Genomic DNA, 24775 nt, shown 5'->3' with positions numbered 1-24775 from the left:
GATGTCTTCATATTTCCCCTTACTCCAGATAAACACCTTCCTAGCCTGCCTGATCCTATCTCTTTCCAATGCTGTCGTGAAGGAGATAGAATTATGATTGCCATCCCCGAGATGCTCTCCCACCGAGAGATCCAACGCCTGTCCAGGTTGATTAGCCAGCATCAGGTCAAGTACAGCCTCTCCGCTCGTAGGCTTATCCACATACTGTGTCAGGAAACCCTCCTGAACACACCTAACAAACTCTTCCCCATCCAAACCCCTTACCCTAGGGATATTCCAGTTGATGTTTGGGAAATTAAAGTCTCCCATCATGACAACTCTGTTACTACTACATCTCTCTAGGATCTGTTTCCCTAACTGCACCTCCCACTTCTGAAAGACATGCTGGTTAGGTGCATTAGTCATGCTAAATTCTCCGTCAGTGTAACTGAATGGGTGCCGGAGTGTGGCAACTAAGCGATTTTTACAGTAACTTCATTGCAGTGTTAATATAAGCCTACTTGTGACACTAATAAGTAAACTTTAAAAACTATGGACAAAGAAAGTTAGATGTTTACTGGCACATGCCAAAGCTAGAATACTTACATAATGAGTACTTTTGTAGAGTTTACCAAGGAGAAGGAATCTGACAAGTATTGGCAGAAGCAGAGATAGTAGTAGGATCAACAGACTGAGTGAAAATTCAAGGGAAAAAATACCAGAAAAGGACGTCAATAGTTAGGGTGGATAAAGTCATCTAGCTTGCATACCAGATTGCTGAAGGAAATAGGGGTGGAAATAGTAGAAGAGTTTGCCATAATCTTCTAACCTTCTCTAGGTGCCAAGGGATTATATAGTGGCACACACAAAACCCTTATTCAAAAAGGGACTCAAAGATAATCCTAGCAACAATAGGTTAGTTCGTTTAACATCAATAGTTGTAAGAGTTTAGAATTAACAATCAGGGACAAATTAACATGCTCTTAGAGATGTTGAGTTAATTAAGGAGAGTCAGCATAGATTTGTAAAAGGCAGATCATGTTTGCTCAATCTAATTGATTTTTGATGAGCAGAGAAGGTTAACAAAGAGAATTTGATGGTATCAAGTTCAAATGCAAGGGAGTTATGCTGAACCTTTCTGAAACTCTGGTTAGATTATATCTCAGGCTGTGTGTCCAGTCTTGGTCACCACAATTTCAAGATTCGAGGACCTCAAGAGGACCTCAGAATGATTTAGGGATTGGGGATTTTTCTGATGAGGTTCATTGGGAAAACTGGGATTGGTCTCTTTGGAGAAAAGGAAGTAGAGGGGAAATCTGAGAAGTATATAAGATTGTCACAAGTTTGTATAAGGTAGACAAGGAAAAACCGTTTTCATTAGTTGATTGTACAAAGATTTGGAAGAGGGCGTAGGTGGTGTGATCAGCAAGTTTGCTGATGACACCAAGATGGCAGGGTTGGCGGGTACGGAACTGGATTGTCAGGTGATACAACAGGATATAGATAGGTTGGTGCAGTGGGCAGATAGGTGGCAGATTGCATTTAATCCTGACAAGTGCGAGGTGATGCATTTTGGACGGAATAATGCAGAGAGGAGCTATGTGATAAAAGGTAGGCCGATTATGAGTATAGACATACAGAGGGACCTGGGAGTGCAGGTTCACAAATCCATGAAGGTTGCGTCACAAGTGGAGAAGGTTGTTAGGAAGGCTTATGGGATGTTAGCCTTTATAGGAAGGGGCATAGAGTATAAAAGCTGCCGTCTAATGCTTCAGTTGTACAGAACGTTGGTTAGACCGCATTTGGAGTACTGCGTCCAGTTCTGGTCACCTTACTACCGGAAGGACGTGGAGTCTCTGGAAAGGGTGCAGAGGAGGTTTACCAGGATGTTGCCTGGCATGGGGGGACTGGGTTACGAGGAGAGATTGAAGAAACTGGGACTATTCTCCTTGGAAAGACGGAGATTGAGAGGGGACATGATAGAAGTATATAAGATACTGAAGGGAATAGATAGAGTTAATAGTGAGAGACTGCTCCCTAGACTGAGTACGAACACGAGAGGTCATCATTTAAGGGTGAGGGGGGAGAGGTATAATTTGGAGGTGAGAAGAAGGTTCTTTACGCAGAGAGTTGTGGGGGTCTGGAATGCGCTACCGAGTAGGGTGGTGGAGGCAGGAACGTTGGACTCGTTTAAGATGCAGTTAGATAGGCACATGAGTGAAACGAGAATGGAGGGATATGGTAGGGGCTATTAAATAGGGTTAAACCTCGGGAGACACCGGAAGGGAAGGCTGTAAGATTAATATTTTTGTCTTTATTCCACAGGTGGAGGTCCACCTCGTGTCAAGCGAGGGGCATGCACACGGCGGGTCGTGCGTGGGCTGCTCTTGGAAGTCCAGGAGTGGCCTAGTACTTCATGTCGGTGTGTGTGCTCGATCCTGGACCGGTAGACGGGCACCGCAACAGCTCAGTGACTAGCACTGCTGGCTGTGCAGACACATGGATTTGGGCCTGTGTCTGTGGGAGTTTGCGCATTCTCCCTGTGGTTGCGTGGGTTTCCTCCGGGCGCTCCGGTTTCCTCCCACACCCCAAAGATGTGCTCTTAGGCTAATCAGTTTTTACCAAATTGACACTATTTCCTCCCTGAATCTGACTGAGTAGGGTTCCATTCGTAGACATGCAGGGTAGAATAGGTGTAGGGTGATGCGGCGGCGCGGGCTCGTTGGGCCGAAGGGCCTGTTTCCCGTGCTGGGTTGTTCTTTGTTCTTTGTAAAGATGAGGGAAGCAGAGGAACATCCTGGCTGACATCACAGGGTGAAAAGGGAGCAGGGCTTCTGATTGGTGAATGCTGGTCAGGTGCTATTTTTTCTTAATCCATTTACTCCCTTGGAGCTACAGAAGAAGGAATCTCACTGCAGTACAGGGTAAGTGTGTCTCAGTCTTTCTAAAGAATTAGTATACTTGGTTCATCTTCTGGTTAGAACATTTAAGCTTACAGTGCATGCATGATTTGAAGCTTGTTTTGGATATGTACCTTAAGAAAATAAACACTCAGGGAGGGAGAGAGTGGTACTGACTAGATTATGCCACTGAGACATAGACATAGACATTTCTGGGCTTAATGGCCTCTAAGCAGTAATTGACTACGACACAATAACTTACAGAGAGTGAATCCAAAATGAATTCTTCAACAACACTTTTCTCCAGGTGCAGTCTTTGAGCCAGGACCTCAATAATGTATCGATGTGCTAGATCAAGCTTTTCTTTTCTTCGCTCTCTTGCTTCTCTGTATCTTGCCTAAAAATTAAGAGCAAAACATAAAATGGGTGAACTAAATACCCCATTAAAGATTCTTTAATTAATACATTGTAGATAGCCTAAAAATCATGCCAGCTGCTCCGCCATCCCATGGAGTGTCCTCAGCCAATAGGCACCCCGAGAGAGGAGGAAGGGCTGGAGCCAATGCCAGGTCATTCCAGCAAGGAGATGTCTCAAACCAGAGTATCACAGGGAGCAGGATGAACAGGTGGCACGGCTACATCAGTGTGACCCAAAAGTCAGCCGGAGCCCTCCTGGTCTCAGCTCCCCAGGGGATGCCCGAAAAGGGAATCACAGGCCACAATGAGCAGAACACAACCGCTGGAGTGCATCCTGTGGGGCTACCTAGAGGCAGTAATAGACCTCATAATAGTAAGACGCTGTAGGGTCACCAAGAGGGTACGGGTGAAGGACTGCAGTAGTTAGGCTTTGAAAATAGGCACAGTTTAAAATCGCGCACACCTATTTAATTGCACTGTTAAATATCATCACTTTATGTTATTCTACTGTTAGTTTCACCAATAAATGTCACTGCACACCACAGCTGTGACTAATCTGTACGTGATTCTCTCCCCATAGGGATTACTGAACCCTAACCATATGCATAGAGGCGCTGAGAATTGTGCTGTGTGATTGAGGCCCTTCAGCCCACCGAGCATGCACTCCCCAGTTTGCAACACTTCAGCCAGACCCCTGTCTGCTAAGGAACTCCATTCCGGGGAAGCAGAGGAACATCCTGGCTGACGTCACAGGGTGAAAAGGGAGCAGGGCTTCTGATTGGTGAATGCTGGTCAGGTGCTATTTTTTCTTAATCCATTTACTCCCTTGGAGCTACAGAAGAAGGAATCTCACTGCAGTACAGGGTAAGTGTGTCTCAGTCTTTCTAAAGAATTAGTATACTTGGTTCATCTTCTGGTTAGTACAGGGTGGTTCAGATAGCAAATAGGTTAGGGGGCTAATTTATTAGAAAGTAATATTGTTTGTATTTCACTTGTGGGACGTGTACATCGCTGTCTGGCCAGTATTCGTTGTCCATCCCTAGTTGCTGGAGGGCAGTTGAGGGTGGCTCTAGAATCACATGTAGACCAGACCGGGTGAGGATGGCAAATTTCCTTCCCTAAAGGACAATCAGCAATGGTTTCATGGTCATCAGGAGATTCTTAATTCCATATATTTTTTAATTGAATTTAAAATCCACTATCTGCCATTGGAGGATTCGAACTCAGGTCCCCAGAATATGAGTTTATGAATTAATAGTCTAGTGATAATACCACTAGGTCATTCATCTCCTCCCATTGGGAGGCTAATTCGGTAGCTAACTAAAACTTAAGTTGTAAGCTAAACAGTCAATAAAGGGTTTGTCATGTCAGTTGGTGGATTTGTGTGTTCCGCCAGTGAGACGTGGTCAAACATGGACTCTGAGAGTGTCCCTGATAATTATATCTGCAGGAAGTGTAACCGGCTTCAGCTTCTCTTTGATCAAATGGATTGATTTGAGCAACAATTGGAAAGACTAAGGAGCACACAAATAGCGGAGAGCATCATAGATAGAATTATAGAATCCCTACAGTGCACAAGGAATGTGGCACGGTAGCACATTGGTTAGCACTGTTGTCTCACAGCGCCAGGGACCCAGGTTTGATTCCCAGCTTGGGTCACTGTCTGTGTGGAGTTTGCACGTTCTCCCTCTGTCGGCATGGGTTTCCTCTGGGTGCTCTCGTTTATTCCCACATTCTGAAAGACATACTATTTAGATGCATTGATCCAACAGGCGCCGTAATGTGGCGACTAGGGGAATTTCACAGTAACTTCATTGCACTGTTAGTGTAAGCCTTGCTTGTGACTAATTAACTTTAAATTCGGCCCATCGTGCCTGCACCAACAACAATCTCACCCAGGCCCTATCCCTGTAACCCCATGTATTTACCCTGCTATTCCCCCTGACACTGAAGGGCAATTTAACAAGACCAATCAGCCTGCACATCTTTGGAGTATGGGAGAAAACCAGGGCTCCCAGAGGAAATCCACACAGACATGGGGAGGATGTGTAAACTCCACACAGACAGTGTGTCGGAACTGAACCCAGGTCCCTGGTGCTGTGAGGAAGCACCACTGTGCCACCGTGCCACCCAACTTAGAATTATAGCGGTGTAGTCACACCTGAAGTACAGGAAAATAGATGGATGACTGCTAGCTGGGGCAGGCAGTCAGTGCTTGAGTCCCATGTGGCTATTCCTCTGTTAAACAAGTATTCCATTTTAGATATTGATGAGGGGTAAATGGCCCATCAAGTGACAGCAGCAGCTAGAGCAGTGGCAACACAATAGGCTCTGCTGAACAGAGGGGAGGGACAAAGCATAATAGAGCAATAGTAATTGGAGATTCAATAGTCAGGAGCACAGACAGATGCTCTGCAGCCGTGAGAGAGACTCCAGGATGGTACATTGCCTGCCTGGTGCAAGTGTCATGGATATATCTGAGCAGGTAAGGGATATCCTGAAACAGGAGGGTAAACAGACAGCTGTCATTGTCCGCATTGGCACAACTGACATCAGCAGGAAGAGTGACAAGTACTGCAACAACAATTCAGCGAGTTAGGTAGTAAGCTAGGAAACAGGACCTCTAAGATAGTGTAGAATTCAGGATTACTCCATGTGCTACTAAGGCTAGAAACAGAGAGATAGTACAGTTGAACACGTGGCTAAAGAGCTAGCGTAGTGGGGAGAACTTCAGATATGTGGATCATTGAGATGTCTTCCAGGGAAGGTGGGACCTGTACAAGAAGGATAAGTTGCACCTAAACTGGAGGGGCAACAATATCCTGGCAGAGGGGATTGCAAGAGTTGTCCAGGAGGGTTTAAACCAGTGTGGGGTTGGGAACCAGAGCTACAGGTCAGTAAGTACAAGAGACTGGGGAAGAGCTCGAGACTAAAGCAAATACAGCTAAGAGGAAGTGCAACCAGGGAGAGGTCACTGAGCTCAGCAGGACTTGAGGCTTAGACTGTATTTGCTTCAATGCAAGAAGTTTAACTTAAAATGAATGAACTTAGAGTCTAGATTAATACCAGGATTTATGATGTTGTTGCTATCATGGTTAAAAACATAAGAAGTAGGAGGAGGAGTAGGCCATCTAGCCCTTCGAGCCTGCCCCGCCATTCAATAAGATCATGGCTGATCTGAAGTGGCTCAGTTTCACTTTCCCGCTTTCTCCCCATAACCCTTAATTCCCTTGTCTGCCAAAAACCTATCTACCCGTGTCTTAAATATATTTAGTGAGGTAGCCTCCACCAGTTCAACGGGCAGAGAATTCCAGAGATTTACCACCCTTTGAGTGAAGAAGTTCCTCCTCAATTCCGTTCTAAACTGCGCACCCCCCCCCTTATCTTGAGGCTGTGCCCTCTAGTTCTGCTGTCCTTTCTGAGCGGGAAGAATCTCTCTACCTCTATCCTATCCATCCCTTTCATTATCTTATATGTCTCTATAAGATCGCCCCTCATTCTTCTAAACTCCAACGAGTACAGACCCAGTCTATTTAGTCTCTCTTCATAGTCCAACCCCCTCATCTCCGGTATCAGCCTAGTGAACCTCCTCTGCACTCCCTCCAAGGCCAAAATATCCTTGTGCAAGTGCGGTGACCAAAACTGCACACAGTACTCCAGCTGCGGCCTCACCAATGCCCTGTACAGTTGCAGCAAAACATCCCTGATTTTACATTCTATCCCCCTCGCTATAAAGGCCAGCATCCCATTCACCTTCTTGATCACCTGCTGCACCTGCAGACTGGTTGGAAGTGGGACAGGATTGGCAGCTAAATGTTACAGGATAGCGATGTTTTAGACGAGACAGAAGAGGAAGCAAAAGAGCTGGGGGAGTTAGATTACTGGTAAGGGAACATATAACACCTGTATTGAGGGACGACACCTTGAAGGGATCTTGCAGTGAGGTATTATGGGTAGAGCTGAGGAACAGGAATGGTGCAATCACAACGCTGGGATTGTTCTGCAGACCTTCCAGCTTCCAATGGGAGATAGAGGAACAGATATGTAATCAGATTCTGGTCAGATTTTAAAATCAGTGTTATTGTGATGGGTGAATTTAACATCCCCCGTTTTGACTGAGATTCCCTTAATGTGGGGGGGCAGCATAGGATGGGGAGCAATTCATTAGATGTGTCCAGGAGGGTTGTTTGAAACAGTCCAACGAGGGACCTGGACCTGCTATTGGGGAATGAACCTAGCCAGGTGATCAAAATTTCAGTAAGGTGGGGTGGAGGGAGCATTTTGGAAATAGTGACGATAATTCTGTAAGTTTTCAAATACTAATGGATAAAGACAACAGTGGTCCTTAGGTCGAGGTGTTAAAGTGGGGGAAGGCCAACTATAACCAAATTGGGCAAGAATTGAAGAACGTGAATTGAGAGTAAATCCACATCTGGCATGTGTGAGTCTCTTCAACACCAATTGACTAGAGTCTAATTACAGCCCCACATCCCACCCACCTTCATAATATAAATCTTGCCCTATTTTACTTGTCGTTAGCTCTGATGAAGGGTCATCCAGACGCTAACCGTTTGCTCTATTCTTTCTCCACAGATGCTGTCAGATCTGCCATGATTTTCTGTTTTTGTTTCAAATTCCAGCTCTGCAATATTTTGCCTTTATCTTATTGTTTAACTCACTGCCACTTCTCTTCCAGGAATGCCTTCACTGAAAAGGTACTGCCCTTCTCTCTGATAGAATTTCAGTGTTTTTCTTTTACACTGTCCGCCTTCATTGCTTTCCATTTCTCTCCTCACGTTTGGCAAGATGTTTACCAAAATGTGCTTTCACAGCCATATTTCCTTCTTCAGCGACTGTCGCCGTCTCATTCCATGTAGATTCCAACTGAAGTTCCATCCCGCATCTTCCGAACTCTCCCAGGATTACAGGTATCTCCAGGACATACAACATTCCTCTAACTGCTCTTCTCGCTGCATCCTGAGATCCACACTCAGTGCCATGCATGGTGTAGACGGAGTAAGAATGACTACAGCAATAATTGCACTAATGGCTTTAAAATGGCTATTCTGGCTGAGAGCTAAGCATGCTGCAAATTTTGGTCAACTTATAGATTAAAAGCAGATGCAGGTCCTAAACAGGCTCTGGTCTGGGAGCTGTGATCTGAAGTTTCTTGCATTGATCATATCAGGGAAGTTGTTTACAGTAACTGAGACATTGTGGCTCTGATTTTAATGGCAGCTATGTATGGAACATGAAAAATGAGTTAAGAATCATGGCTTTGTTCAAAAGTAGGTTCACTGTATGTTTGAGTCATGTGATTGATTTCTGGTTACACAGTTGGCTGGATGACAGAGAATCTTCTGGAAGCAACTGGAGAATTGTGGATAAAAGACATATGAGTTCTTTGTTTGGCAGCAATAACTCCAAGAGACCAACCATTGCAACGAAGCTTGTACGCTGAAGAAAGCTTCAGAGAGAAGATGATTAATTCTACATTGAGGATATTTCTTGGCCAAGGTTCTCCTAAACTCAATTAAATAGTTAAAATTGATGTTCAATTAGAGTTAAAGTGCAGTTTAAGAGTTAAAGTTCAGTTGAAAGTTGATGTTTAGTTAAAGTTCAATAAAGAGTTAATGAGTTGCAACTGTTGATGTTTGAGTTGGTACTAGAAGTGTTAAATGAAGAAATAATTGAATTACTGTCCTTGTTTGTCTCATTAAACTGGAATGCTTGGAAGATGTTTAAATTAAAGCTATATAACAGTGGCCATGTGCAAGAAACATTTTATTTTCCTTTCAGTTGTTAAGGAACACAAGTTCCAACAACTCATCAATACCAACACCCATCCAGGACACTTCTCCCTGTTTCATCCCTTGGATCCCATATCTCCTAATCCCAGCACTTGCCATGTTTTCACCATAGCCTCTGACCTTTCCCTGTCCAAGGCTGTTCATGCTGAACTCAGCAAAGGAGGATTTGGCTTTGTACCCTTATATTCTCACCTCAATGAATTTTGGGCTCAACATAATGCTGAATTCTTCTTTCACTGCCTTTGTCTCCTTGCTCACTTCTTTGGGTAGGAGTCTGCCCTCCCACCGTCTCAGCAGATCCTTTCACCCACTGCCAACATTCTCCCTCCACTTGGACCCTCCCTCTGGTCTCTTACCTGCTCTTGGTCTTTTAATTGAGAACTGTCTGTATGTCATCAGCCATCTCAATTTCACCGCTCCTCTTACCCACTCTAATCTGTTGCCTTCTGTACTTGTTATACTTTGCTCCCTCAGGTTCAACCCTAACTTTGTCATAAACGCATAGACAAGGGTGGAGCTGTTGTTGTCTGGTGTACTGACCTCTACCTCGCAGAGGCTGACCACCAACACTCCAAGGCTTCCTCCTACTTCCCCTGGACAATGACCCCACCACCAGCAAGCCACTGTTTTCAGGACAATCAAGTCCTGGATTTTTACAGTAACTCCATCCCAGTGTTAATGTATGCTTACTTGTAACACTAATAAATAAATAAAAAGTAAGGACCTCATCTTCTCAGTCCTTGCACAACTTCCAACCTCATAGTCTCTCAACTCTGGACATCTCACTTCTACCCCTTCCCAAAATCCACAAACAGGGAGGACCCATCATGTCAGCCTGCTCCTGCCTCACTGAACTAATTTCTTCCCAGCTTGACTCCATTCTCTCTCCAGTCCCTTTCCACCAATGTCTGTGATTCCTCCAAGGCCCTACACCATATCAACAACTTTCAGTTCTGTGGCCCAATCTGCCTCCTCCTCACCATTTATGTCCAATCTCTACACCTCCATTCCTCACCAGGATGGCCTCCGATCTCTAAGCTTCTTCCTTGAACAGAGGTCTGAACAATCCCATCCACCACCACACTTCTCCATCTGACTGAATTTGTTCTGTCATTCAACAATTTCTCCTTTAACTCATCTCACTTCCTCCAAATAAAAGATGTGGCTATGGGTATCATGATGTGGAGATGCCAGCATTGGACTGCGGTAAACACAGTAAGAACTTCTTACTACGGGTATCCACATGGGTCCCTGTAATGTCAGTCTCTTTATGGGATATATGGAGCATTCCCTGTCCCTGTCCTTTCTGGCCCCCTCCCCATCCTGGCTGACGTGGAGTTTGCACATTCTCCCCGTGTTTGCGTGGAGTTCTTCTTGGTGCTCCGGTTTCCTCCCACATTCCAAGGATGTGAAGGCTAGGTTGATTGGCCATGCTAAACTTCCCCTTAGTGTCAGGGAGATTAACAGGGTAAATGTGTGGGATTACAAGGAAATCGCCTTGGTGGGTTTGTGGTTGGTGCAGACTCAGTGGGCTGAATGGCATTTTTCTGCACTGCAGGGATTTTATGATAATTGTGAGTTTCTCGCTGCAGTATTCCTAGCCTCTGACCTGCTCTTGTAGTCACTATTTATGTGGTGAGTCCAGTGGAGTTTCTGGTCAATGGTAACCCCAAGGATGTTGACAGTGGGGAATTCTGTGATGGTAACACCACTAATTGTCAAGGAGCAGTGGTCAGATTGTCTCCTATTGATGACAGTCATTGTCTGGCGTGAATGTTACTACTTGTAAGTCTAATCCTGGATAATGTCCAGATATTGTTGCCTTTCATTATGGATTGCTTCAGTGTCTGAGGAGTCACAAATAGTGCTGAACAGAACATCCCCACTTCTGACCTTATGATGGAGGGAGAGTCATTGATGAAGCAGCTGAAGATGGTTGGGCCAAGAACACAAGGGATGTCCTGGAGCTGAGATGACTGACCATTCACACCATCTTTCTATGTGCCAGGCATGACTCCAACCAGCTGAGAGTTTGCCCCCTGATACCGATTGATTTCAGTTTTGCTAGGGCTCCTTGATGTCACACTTGGTTGAATGCAGTCTTGATGTCAAGGGCTGTCACTCTCAACTCTGGAATTCAGCTCTTTTGTCCATGTTTGAACCAAGGTTGTAATAAGGTCAAGAGCTGAGTGAGCCTGGTGAAATAGAAACCGGGCGTCACTGAGCAGGTTACTGCTGAGCGGGTGCTGCTTGATAACACTGTTGATGACCCCTTCCATCACTTCACTGCTGATCAAGGGTAGACTGATTGGGCAGTAATTGGTAGGTTGGATTTCTTCTATTCTTTCAGTACAGGATATACCTGTGCAATTTTCCACCTTGTTGGGTAAATGCCCATGTTGAAACTGTACTGGAATAACTTGGCAAGAGGAATGGAATGTTCTGGGACTCGAGTCTTCAGTACTGTTGCCGGAATGTGATGAGGGCCTATTGCCTTTGCAGTATCCAGTGCCTCCAATCATTTCTTGATATTCAGTGAAGTGAATTGAATTGGCTGGAGACTGGCATCTGAGATGCTGGGACCACTGGAGGAGGCTGAGATGGCATTTATGCCTGAAGATACCGGAAGATTGGAGGACAGCGAATGTTGTCCCATTGTTTAAGAAGGGGAACAGAGACTTCCCTGGGAATTATAGACCGGTGAGTCTTACTTCTGTTGTGGGCAAGGTTTTAGAAAGAATTATTAGGGATAGGATTTATAGTTATCTGGAGAGTAATGAATTGATCAGAGACAGTCAGCATGGTTTTGTAGCAGGTAGGTCGTGCCTTACTAACCTTATTGAGTTCTTTGACAAAGTGACCAAAGAGGTGGATAGGGTAAGGCAGTTGACGTGGTATATATGGATTTTAGTAAGGCGTTTGATAAGGTTCACCATGGTGGGCTTCTGCAGAAAATGCAGATGTATGGGATTGGGGGTAATCTAGGTACTTGGATCAGGAATTGGCTGGCAGATAGGAGACAGAGGGTGGTGGTTGATGGTGAATATTCGTCATGGAGTTTGGTTACGAGCGGTGTGCCTCAGGGATCTGTTTTGGGGCCACTGCTGTTTGTAATTTTTATTAATGATCTGGATGAGGGTATAATTGGGTGGATTAGTAAGTTTGCTGATGACACCAAAGTCGGTGGTGTGGTAGATTGTGAGGAAGGGTGTCATAATTTGCAGGGTGACTTAGACAGGTTGCAGAGCTGGGCCGCGAGGTGGCGGATGGAGTTTAATGTGGAGAAGTGTGAGGTAATTCATTTCGGTAGGAGTAACAGATGTGTTCAGTATAGGGCTAACAGGAGGACTTTGAATAGTGTGGAGGAGCAGAGGGATCTAGGTGTATGTGTACATAGATCCCTGAAGGTTGGGAATCAAGTAGATAAGGTAGTTAAGAAGGCATACGGTGTCTTGGCGTTTATTGGTAGGGGGATTGAATTTAGGAGTCGCAGCGTCATGTTGCAACTGTACACAACTCTGGTGCGGCCGCACTTGGAGTACTGTGTGCAGTTCTGGTCCCCACATTACAGGAAGGACGTTGAGGCTTTGGAGAGGGTGCAGAGGAGGTTTACCAGGATGTTGCCTGGTATGGAGGGGAGGTCATATGAGGAGAGACTGAGGGATTTGGGGTTGTTTTCGCTGGAAAGAAGGAGGCTAAGAGGGGATCTTATTGAAACATATAAGATGATTAGAGGTTTAGATAGGGTGGATAGTGATAGCCTTTTTCCTCGGATGGAGAATGCTAGCACGAGGGGGCATGGCTTTAAATTAAGGGGGGGTAGTTATAGGACGGATGTCAGGGGTAGGTTCTTTACCCAGAGGGTGGTGAGGGATTGGAATGCCCTGCCTGCTGCGGTTGTAAATGCGCCTAGTTTGGGGGCGTTTAAGAGATCTATGGATAGGTTTATGGACGAAAAGGGATTGGTTTAGATTAGTGGGTCAGTGTTTTTTGTTTTAAAAAAACTGGTCGGCGCAACATCGTGGGCCGAAGGGCCTGTTCTGCGCTGTAATGTTCTATGTTCTATGATTGCTGCAATTACTTCAGCCTTATCTTATGCACGAATGTGCTGGAGGCAGAGAGTGGGGGTCAACGGGTGCTATTCAGATTGGCGGATGGTGACTAGTAGAGTGCCCCAGGGGTCGGTGCTTGGGCCTCAGCTTTTTACCATTTATATAGATGATCTGGAGGAGGGAACCGAGTGTAGGGTGTCGAAATTTGCTGATGACACCAAGATTGGGGGAACGGCAAATTGTGCGGAGGGTGTGGAGAGTCTGCAGAAGGATCTAGATAGGCTGGGCGAATGGGCCAGGAAATGGCAAATGGAATTTAATGTTGGCAAGTGTGAGGTGGTCCACTTTGGTAGGAAGGACTATTACTTACATGGCGAAAAACTGCAGCAGGCGACGGTGCAGAGGGACCTCGGGATCCTTGTGCATGAGTCGCAAAAATCCAGCTTGCAGGTGCAGCAGGTGGTCAGGAAGGCGAATGGGATGCTGGCCTTCATAGCGAGGGGGATTGAATATAAAAGTAGGGAGGTCTTGCTGCGGCTGTATAGGGCATTGGTGAGGCCGCAGCTGGAGTACTGTGTGCAGTTTTGGGTGCCGCACCTGCGCAAAGATATTTTGGCCTTGGAGGGAGTGCAGAGGAGGTTTACTAGGCTGATACCGGAGTTGAGGGGGTTGAGCTATGAGGAGAGGCTGAATAAACTAGGCTTGTACTCGTTGGAGTTTAGAAGAATGAGGGGAGATCTCATTGAAACGTATAAGATGATGAATGGGATGGATAGGATAGAGGTGGAGAGACTCTTCCCGCTCAAAAAAGACAGTAGGACTAGGGGGCACAGCCTCAAGATAAAGCGGGGGCGGTTTAGAACGGAGTTGAGGAGGAACTTCTTCACTCAAAGGGTGGTGAATCTCTGGAATTCTCTGCCCGTTGAAGTGGTGGAGGCTGCCTCGCTAAATATTTTTAAGACGTGGGTTGATGGGTTTTTGATAAGAGAGGGGATTAAGGGTTATTGGGAGAGGGCGGGAAGGTGGAACTGAGCCACGACAGATCAGCCATGATCTTATTGAATGGCGGGGCAGGCTCGAAGGGCTAGATGGCCTACTCCTGCTCCTATTTCTTATGTTCTTATGTTCTCCATCATTGAGGATGGAGATATTTGTGGAACCTCCTGCTCCAGTGAGTTGTTTAATTGCCCACCACCATTCACAACTGGATGAGGCAGGACTGCAGAGCTTAGGTCTGATGCATTGGTTATGGGATCGCATAACTGTCTATGACTTGCTGTTTATGCTCTTTGGCATGCAAACAATTTTATTTGGTAGTTTCACCAGGTTGACACTTCAGTTTTAGGTATGCCTGGTGCTGCTCCTGCCCTCCTGTACTGTCCATTGAACTAGAGTTGGTCCTCTTGTTGAAGTGGAAATTTTCCTGCTTCTTGACTGTGGTAGAAAGACTCAACAAAGTTTGTTCCAACAAAATAACTAGTCTTTATTTACAAAATACTGCATGCAGTATTGGCAAAAACTTGAGTTCAGAGAGCCGTCATTACGACTTGCTAATTCTTCATCAAGTCCGCGCTAACATAAAGAATCAGTTCAGTATTTATACAGAATCATTATCAGTTTGTGTGACCAGAGCTTATTCAGAAATTCGATCAGTAATAGCGTCATAAGCAATGTCATAAATCATGGTACAGCCTGCAGACCTCCTAGAACTCTTTGTCTCATCAGTCATACCCTTATCTTGTCCTTTGATAAAACTGAAGAAGGTCGGTGACTCCTTCATCCCTGACCTTATCTTGTCATATTCATACAGCTCTAAGTCATGTGGAATCAGCCTTATCAGCTCTTACCGAGGTTAGGCACAGCTTAACCTTCTCTGGTCTTATTCATGTCTTAAGTTATGCGGGATCAGTCTTATTAAGTCTTACAGGGGTCTGGCATTTTCGAATAGCTTGATTAGCTTTCCTTATTTTGTACCAAATACTTGACCAATTTTCCCATCATGCCACTACTTCATTTGTACAACTTCACATTCCCTCCTTCTGTCATATCATGACAACTAGTTAAATAGGTATATCCATGACCCAATTAAAAATGCATTTACACAAGCAACCAAGCAATCCTATCCCCAGTAGCAGTAGCATGAAGGCCTTAAAGATCCAATCACAGATCCTTTGACTTTGCTGTCCCTGATCCAAAAATCACGGGGTCCCTGACCCAAACTAAGAAAAATCACGGGGTGCCTGACCCAAACTAAGAAAAATCACGGGGTCCCTGATCCAAACTCAGAAAAATCTATAATAAATTGGGTAAAGATATTTGCAGTAAGAAGTCTGACAACACCAGGTTTAAGTCTGAGGGACAAGATTTACGAACATTTGGAGAGGTTTGACATGATCAGGAATAGTCAGCATGGATTTGTCAAGGGCAGGTCGTGCCTTACAAGCCTAGTTGAGTTCTTCGATAATGTGACTGAACACATTGACGAAGGAAGTGCCGTGGACGTAGTGTACATGGACTTCAGCAAGGCGTTTGATAAGGTCCCCCATGCAAGACTTCTTGAGAAGGTGAGAGGGCATGGGATCCAAGGGCCTTTGGCCTTGTGGATCCAGAACTGGCTTGCCTGCAGAAGGCAGAGAGTGGTTGTGGATGGGGCTTTTTCTGAATGGAGGTCAGTCACCAGCGGAGTGCCTCAAGGATCTGTTCTGGGACCCTTGTTGTTTGTCATTTTCATAAATGACCTGGATGAGGAAGTGGAGGGATGGGTAAGTAAGTTCGCTGATGACACGAAGGTCGGTGGTGTTGTGGATGATCTGGAAGGATGGCAAAAGTTGCAGCAGGACATAGATAGGATGCAGGACTGGGCGGAGAAGTGGCAGATGGACTTCAACGCGGATAAATGTGTTGTCGTCCATTTTGGCAGAACCAACGGGATGAACGAGTACACTATTAAGGGCAGAAGTCTGAGTAGTGTTGAGGAGCAGAAGGATCTTGGGGTCCGGGTCCACAGGACTCTTAAATCGGCCTCGCAGGTGGAGGAGGTGGTCAAGAAGGCGTATGGTGTACTGGCCTTCATTAATCGAGGGATTGAGTTTAGGAGTCGGGAGGTAATGCTGGAACTTTATAAGACCCTTGTCAGGCCTCATTTGGAGTATTGTGCGCAGTTCTGGTCGCCTCACTATAGGAAAGATGTAGAAGCTATTGAAAGGGTGCAGAGGAGATTTACAAGGATGTTGCCTGGACTGGGAGGCATGCCTTATGAAGTTAGGTTGAGGGAGCTGGGACTCTTTTCCCTGGAGAGACGAAGGTTGAGAGGCGACCTGATAGAAGTTTACAAAATGTTGAGAGGGATAGATAGGGTGGACTCTCAGAGGCTATTTCCCCGGTTTGAAATGGTCGCTACGAGAGGACACAGATTTAAGGTGCGGGGAGGGAGGTTCAGAAGTGATGTTAGGGGTAAGTTTTTCACTCAGAGGGTGGTGAGTGAATGGAATCGGCTGCCGTCAGTGGTGGTGGAGGCGAACTCGCTGGGGTCTTTTAAAAGACTTCTGGATGAGTATATGGGGTTTAATGAGATTGAGGGTTATAGATAGGTCTGTAGGTTGGTAGGTGATGTGGTCGGCGCAACTTGTGGGCCGAAGGGCCTGTTTGTGCTGTAGTGTTCTATGTTCTATGTTCTATGTTAAGTCCAACTTAAACTGGGTGTTGTCAGACTTCTTACTGTGTTTATCCCAGTCCAAAGCCGGCATCTCCACATCATAAAGATATTTGGCAGTAGGAGGCACATGAAACTTGGAAAATTGTACTGCAGCAGAGAAAGCTATTTGGAAATCTTTAATTTCAAAATGGAAAAAAGAGTTGACTAGGCGCCACAAACAATCGTTATTAATGAGTTGGAGGGATAATGCACATAGAAGAGGGATTGATGAATGTGTGGATGGGAAATCAAAAGATTGGGAAACTTTGAAATTGGAGTGTGAGCTTTGGGATAGGAAGCATTACGAGACGAAACGCCGGAGTAAGGTTAAGAAAGCATCCGGTGATAGGCAAGTTGGGCTATCCATCAAAGTAAACAATAGGAGGATCCTCCCAGTTGCCCTGGCATGCCGCTGTTTCTCTATCCAGGCAATATGGAGGAAAAGGAGGAGTTGACCCCCAGACCCTCCCTTTCCCCGCCAATTGGCTGTTATTAAATGTGTTGCGTATACAAAGGGGTCACTCCTGTACAATTAGGGAATGCCTGTACTATTTCAGCTGCAAAGGCGGCAGCTGTATCGGCCTCTGAGATAGTTCCCACTAGGGGTAATCAGGCTCTAAATCAGGTACCTGCATTAGGGACGAAGGGCATGCAGGAGATAATTGAGGTTCAGCGTTTATAGAGGGACGCCTCAGATTCTCAGCGCACACTATGAAAGTCAATGGGGTGTTCATACTCCTTGACACAGGACCTCTGGCTTACTCCAGTTGTGATGTGGAGATGCTGGCATTGGACTGGGGTAAACACAGTAAGAAGTGGTGTTGTCAGACTTCTTACTGTGTTTATTCCAGTTGGTCAAGGTTGTATTCCGAATTCTTTATTGCCGGTACTTATTGACTATTTGCATTCTTGTACCCATCTTGGCAAGGAGGGAATGGTACAGCTACTTCTAAAGACTTAGTGGCACCCAGATTTGAATACAGCAGTGCAAATGTGGCCGGATTGATGCCTCATATGCATGAGAAATAATAAGGGTAAAAGCATTAAATGCCCTCCTGGGACCACTCCCTTGCCAGATGGCTCTTTTGCCTGTATACAGCTTGATTTTATTGAATTACCAAAAGTACATTGCTATAAATATTGTTTAGTAATAATTGATGTGTTTAGAAAATGGATTGAAGCCTTCCCCACCAGGGATTGTACTGCACACACGGTGGTGAAATTATTATTGACAGAAGTTATTCCTCGTTTTGGGGTACCCAAAATGGTGAGCTCAGATAATGGACCACATTTTGTGGTCCGGATCAATACTGAATTGTGCGAAGCACTCGTAATTAAACAACAACTGTACTGCGCATATCACCCGCATTCAGCAGGAACTGTGGAAAGGGCTAACCGGACTTTAAAAGAAAAATTATCTACATTGACTGAAGAAACTGGATTAAATTGGCTAAAGGTATGGAATGTAACCTCCAATAGCTCACGGGCACGTAACTTCCCCAACACCCTGGATGACATTGGCTGACAATTTTACAGCCTATAATGGAACAACGAGCAAGTGTAACAGCAGCAGAAGCCAGGGCAACTGGACAGGCATCGGCCAAAGTCTGGGCTGAGCTGGTGGCTGTCCAGACCGTGGCATTACAAAATCAGCTGGCTTTGCATTATCTGTTAGTCTCACAGGGAGGAACGTGCGCCATTGTAGGTCAGGAATGCTGCACTTATATCCCAGATGCCTCCGAAAATACCAGCAACCTGGCTGACCATATTAAGAGACAGGCTGCTCAAATTCAAAAGATTGGTCCTGACTTTCGTGATTATGACCCACCAGGTTGGTTGGGATGGCTGGGTCACGGATTATTTGATTGGATCTTTAAGGCCTTCATGCTACTGCTACTGAGGATAGGATTGCTTGGTTGCTTGTGTAAATGCATTTTTAATCAGGTCCTGGATATACCTATTTAACTAGTTGTCATGATATGACAAAAGGAGGGAATGTGAAGTTGTACGAATGAAGTAGAGGCATGATGGGAAAATTGGTCAAGTATTTGGTACAAAATAAGGAAAACTGACTCCACGTAACTTAAGACATGAATAAGGCCAGAGAAGGTTAAGCTGTGCCCAACCTCAGTAAGACCTGATAAGGCTGACTCCACATGACCTAGAGCTGTATGAATATGACAAGGTCAGGGATGAAGGAGTCACCGACCTTCTTCTGTTCTATCAAAGGACAAGATAAAGGTATGACTGATGAGACAAAGAATTCTAGGAGGTCGGCAGGCTGTACCATGATTTATGACTAGTGGAGTGCTCCAGAGATCTGTTCTGGGACCCTTGCTGTTTGTCATTATCATGAATGACCTGAATGAAGAAGTGGAGGGATGGGTTGGTAAGTTTGCCAACGACACAAAGGTTGGTGGCGTTGTGGATAGTCTGGGGGGATGTCAGAAGTTGCAGCGAGACATAGATAGGATGCAAGACTGGGCAGAGAAGTGGCAAATGGACTTCAACACGGATAAATGTGTAGTGATCCATTTTGGCAGGTCCAATGGGAAGAAGGAGTATAATATCAAGGGTAGGACTCTTAGCAGTGTAGAGGATCAGAAGGACCTTGGGGTCAGGGTCAATAGGACTCTTAAATCGGCCTCACAGGTGGAGGATGTGGTCAAGAAGGCATATGGTGTACTAGCCTTCATTAATCAAGGGACTGAGTTTAGGAGTCGGGAGATAATGCTGCAACTTTATAAGACCGTTCTCAGACCCCACTTGGAGTACTGTGCGCAGTTCTGGTCACCTCACTACAAGGAGGATGTGGAAGCTATTGAAAGGGTGCAGAGGAGATTTACAAGGATGTTGCCTGAATTGGGCAGCATGCCTTGTAAGGCTATGCAGGGGGGTTTAAACTGATTCAGAGGGGGGGTGGGATCCTGAGTAGCAGGGATGAGATTAAGGGGGTCAAAGATGAGGACTGTAAAGCACAGCATCGTGGGGGTGGAGTAGAGCATGGTTTGAAATGCATATACTTTAATGTGAGGAGTATTCGCAATAAGGTGGATGAACTTGCAGCGTGGATCAGTACCTGGAACTTTGATGTTGTGGCCATTTCAGAGACATGGATAGAGCAGGGACAGGAATGGTTGTTGCAGGTTCCGGGGTTCAAATGCTTCAGTCGGAGTAGAGAAGGAGGTAGAAGGGGAGGAGGAGTGGCATTATTAGTCAAAGACTGTATTACAGTGACAGAAAAGAAGTTTGATGAGGACTTGTCTGTTGAGGTAGTATGGGCTGAGATTAGAAATAGGAGAGGAGAGGTCACCCTGTTGGGAGTCTTTTATAGACCTCCTAAAAGTTCTAGAGAGGTAGAGGAAAGGACTGCAGAGACGATCCTGGACAGGAGTGAAAGTAATAGGGTAATTGTTATGGGAGACTTTAACTTTACTAATATTGATTGGAATAGCTATAGCTCTAGCTCGTTAGAGGGGTCAGTTTTTACACAAAGTGTGCAGGAAGGTTTTTTGACTCAGTATGTAGATAGGCCAACTAGAGGTGAGGCTATATTGGATTTGGTGCTGGGAAATGAGCCAGACCAGGTGTTAGACTTGGAAGTTGGTGAGCATTTTGGTGATAGTGACCACAATTCGGTTACGTTCACCTCAGTGATGGAAAGGGATAGGCATGAATCTAGGGGCAGTAGTTATAGCTGGGGGAAGGGTAATTATGATGCTATTAGGAGAGAATTAGGGAGCATAGGTTGGACTAGGAAACTACAGGGGCTGGGAACATCCGAAATGTGGAGTTTATTCAAGGAACAGCTACTGCGAGTCCTTGATAAGTATGTCCCTGTCAGGCAAGGAGGAAATGGTCGAGTAAGGGAACCGTGCTGCACTAAAAAAGTTGATTCGCTGGTTAAAAGGAAAAAGGAGGCTTATGTCAGGATGAGACTTGAGGGCTCAGGTAGTGCACTGGAAAGCTATAGATTAGCCAGGAGGGGGCTAAAGAATAAGTTAAGAACAGCTAAAAGAGGACACGAGAAGACTTTGGCTGATAGGATTATGGAGAATCCTAAAGCTTTCTTTAGATATGTTAAGAATAGAAGATTGGTTAGGGCAAGATTAGGGCCAGTCAGAGACAGCAGTGGGAAGTTATGTGTGGAGCCGGAAGAGACTGGAGAGGCACTGAACAAATATTTCTCTTCGGTATTCACGCAGGGAGACGTAAATGTAGTTGTGGAGAACACTGGGTTACAGGGTTGTAAACTGGATAGTATTGAAGTAGATAAGGAGGATGTGCTAGATATTCTTGAGGGTTTGAAAATAGATAAGTCCCCTGGGCCGGACGGGATTTACCCTAGGATTCTCTGGGAGGCAAGAGAGGCGATTGCAGAGTCTCTGGCTCTGATCTTCAGGTCGTCGTTGGTCACAGGTATAGTGCCAGAAGACTGGAGGATAGCGAATGTTGTCTCATTGTTTAAGAAGGGGAATAGAGACTTTCCCGGGAATTATAGACCGGTGAGTCTTACTTCTGTCGTGGGCAAAGTATTAGAAAAAATTATTAGGGATAGGATTTATAGTTATTTAGAGAGTAATGAATTGATTGGAGATAGTCAGCATGGTTTTGTGAAGGGTAGGTCGTGCCTTACTAACCTTATTGAGTTTTTTGAAAAAGTGACCAAAGAGGTGGATGGGGGTAAGGCAGTTGACGTATATATGGACTTTAGTAAGGCGTTTGATAAGGTTCCCCATGGAAGGCTTCTGCAGAAAATGCAGATGTATGGGATTGAGGGTGATTTAGTTAATTGGATCAGGGATTGGCTAGCTGATAGAAGACAGAGGGTGGTGGTTGATGGAAAGTATTCGTCATGGAGTTCGGTTACAAGTGGTGTGCCTCAGGGATCTGTTTTGGGGCCACTGCTGTTTGTAATTTTTATAAATGATCTGGATGAGGGTATAGAAGGATGGATTAGTAAATTTGCTGATGACACCAAAGTCGGAGGAGTGGTAGATAGTGAAGAGGGGTGTCATAGTTTACAGAGAGACTTGGACAAGTTGCAGAGCTGGGCCGAGAGGTGGCAAGTGGAGTTTAATGCGGAAAAGTGTGAGGTAATTCACTTTGGCAGGAATAACAAATGTGTAGAGTATAGGGCTAACGGTAGGACTCTGAATAGTGTTGACGAACAGAGGGATCTAGGTGTATATGTGCATAGATCCCTGAAAGTTGGAAATGAAGTCGATAAGGTTGTTAGGGAGGCATACAGTGTCTTGGCGTTTATTGGTAGGGGGATTGAATTTCGGAGCCGCAACATCATGTTGCAACTGTACAAAACTCTGGTGCGGCCGCACTTGGAGTATTGTGTACAGTTCTGGTCCCCACATTATAAGAAAGATGTGGAGGCATTGGAGAGGGTGCAGAGGAGGTTTACCAGGATGTTGCCTGATATGGAGGGAAGGTCCTATGAGGAGAGGCTGAGGGATTTGGGGTTGTTTTCGTTAGAAAGAAGGCGGCTAAGAGGAGACCTTATTGAAACACTACAAGATGATTAGAGGTTTAGATAGGGTGGACAGTGATAGCCTTTTTCCTCGGATGGAGAAAGCTAGCACGAGGGGACATAGCTTTAAATTAAGGGGTGGTAGTTATAGGACGGATGTCAGAGGTAGGTTCTTTACCCAGAGGGTGGTAAGGGTATGGAATGCCCTACCTGCTGCAGTTGTAGATGCGCCAAGTTTGGGGGCGTTTAAGAGGTCCATGGATAGGTTTATGGATGGAAAGGGAATGGTTTAGGTTAGAGGGTCATTGCTTTTTTCTTAATTGGTCGGTGCAACATCGTGGGCCGAAGGGCCTGTTCTGCGCTGTAACGTTCTATGTTCTATGTTCCAAGATAGGTTGAGGCAGCTCGGTCTTTTCTACCTGGAGAGACGAAGGATGAGAGGTGATCTGATAGAGGTTTATAAGATGTTGAGAGGTATCAATAGGGTGGAATCTCAGAGGCTATTTCCCAGGACTGAAATGGTCTCTACAAGAGGACACAGGTTTAAGGTGCTAGGGAGTATAGAGGAGATGTCAGGGGTAAGTTTTTCACTCAGAGGGTGGTGGGTGAGTGGAATCGGCTGCTGTCGGCGGTGGTGGAGGCAAAATTGTTGGGGTCTTTTAAGAGACTTCTGGATGAATACATGGGATTTAATGGGATTGAGGGTTATAGATAGGCCTGGTAGATAGGGATAGGATCAGCGCAACTTGTGGGAAGGGCCTGTTTGTGCTGTAGTGTCCTATGTTCTATGACATTGCTTATGACGCTATTACTGATCAAATTTCTGAATAAGGTCTGGTCACACAAACAGATAATCATAAGAACATAAGAAATAGGAGCAGGAGTAGGCCATCTCATTATGTATAAATACTGAACTGATTCTTTATGTTAGTGTGGACTTGACGAAGAATCAGCAAGTCATAACGACGGCTCTCTGAACTCAAGTTTTTGCCAATACTGCATGCAATGTTTTGTCAATAAAGACAAGTTATTTTATTGGAACAAACGTTGTGGATCTCTCTATCACAGTCAAGAAACAGGAAAATTTCCACTTCAACACTCTGGCTTGATGATAATGGTTGAGTGGGGGATATGCCAGGCCACAAGGTTGCAGATTATGCTGGAGCCCACAGCACCTCATGGATGCCCAGAGTTGTTGAGCTGCCGTACTTGTTCATAGTCTGGCCCAATTAGCACGGTGATAGTGCCACATAATACAATAGAGGCTGTTTTCAATGTGGAGGCGGGACCTCATCTCCACAAGGACAGTGCGGTGGTTACTCTTATCGATACCTGGACATATAGAAACTTGAAGCTCATGTTGTTAAACATTTTCAGCTAAAACTGATGCAAGTCATTTATTAGAAACTAAACATAAGAACATAAGAAACAGGAGCAGGAGTAGGCCATCTAGCCCTTCGAGCCTGCCCCGCCATTCAACAAGATCCCCCAACTCCGTGCATCCTAACCTTTTGCAAGGCACCTTATCAAATGCCTTCTGGAATTCTAAAAACACCACATCCACCGGTTCCCCTCTGTCTACCGCATTAGTCACATAGTCATAGAAATCCAATAAATTCGTTAAACACAACTTCCCCTTCACGAATCCGTGCTGCGTCTGCTTGATCAAACTGTTCTTTTCTAGGTGCCTCGCTATTTCTTCTTTGATGATGGGTTCTAGCATTTTTCCAACTACGGATGTTAAACTAACCTGCTTTTTGTCTGCTACCTTTTTTAAACAGTGGCGTAACATTAGCCATTTTCCAATCTTCCAGCACCTCCCCAGAGTCCAGTGAATTTTGATAAATAATTACTAAGGCATCTGCTATCACCTCAGCCATTTCTTTCAGAACCCTGGGATGCATTCCATCCAGTCCCGGGGACTTGTCTACCTTCAGTCCCGTTAGTCTATCAAGCACTACCTCTCTAGTGACAGTAGTCGCATTAAGGACCTCATCTCCTACCATCCTTCTTAATATTCAGCAAGCTATTTGTGTCCTCCTCCGTGAAGACGACACAAAAAACTTACTTAAACCCTCAGCCATTTCCTCGTCACTCAGCGCTAAATCCCCCCTCTCGTCCTCCAAGGGTCCAACATTCACTCTAGCCAGTTTCCTCCTCTTTATATATTTGTAAAACCTTTTACTATCATTTTTTATATTTAGAGCTGGTTTAGCTTCATACTCTATCTTTCCTTTCTTTTATCGCTTTCTTAGTCATTCTTTGTTGTTTTTTGCTGGTTATCGCTTCTCCTACAGTCCTTCTTTAAATCAATCAATATTGTTGAATTAATATTGTACTAATATACTAAATCAATATTGTTGAAAACCAGCCAATTCAAGTTTATTTATTTGTACCACAAGTAGGCTTACATTGTTATGAGGTTACTGTGAAAATCTCCA

The 24775-nt window shown here is 45.1% G+C and overlaps 1 protein-coding gene across 1 annotated transcript in view; it reads right to left on the bottom strand.

Moving 5' to 3' along the window:
• LOC145345624 (dynein axonemal heavy chain 8-like) overlaps positions 1–24775 on the bottom strand; it is a gene marked incomplete at its 3' end in the record, with an annotated part of 1250971 nt that overhangs the window by 1188428 nt on the left and 37768 nt on the right. Inside the window, exon 3 of the mRNA XM_080193458.1 lies at positions 3142–3276. Coding sequence (XP_080049584.1) covers positions 3142–3276 — 135 coding nt within the window. The remainder of the gene's footprint in view (positions 1–3141; positions 3277–24775) is intronic.

This window comes from Carcharhinus amblyrhynchos, chromosome 7 (assembly GCF_965287045.1).
Source record: "Carcharhinus amblyrhynchos chromosome 7, sCarAmb.v2.hapA, whole genome shotgun sequence".
NCBI classification, from domain to species: Eukaryota; Metazoa; Chordata; class Chondrichthyes; order Carcharhiniformes; family Carcharhinidae; genus Carcharhinus; species Carcharhinus amblyrhynchos.
This window is presented reverse-complemented; position numbering and strand designations above follow the sequence as displayed.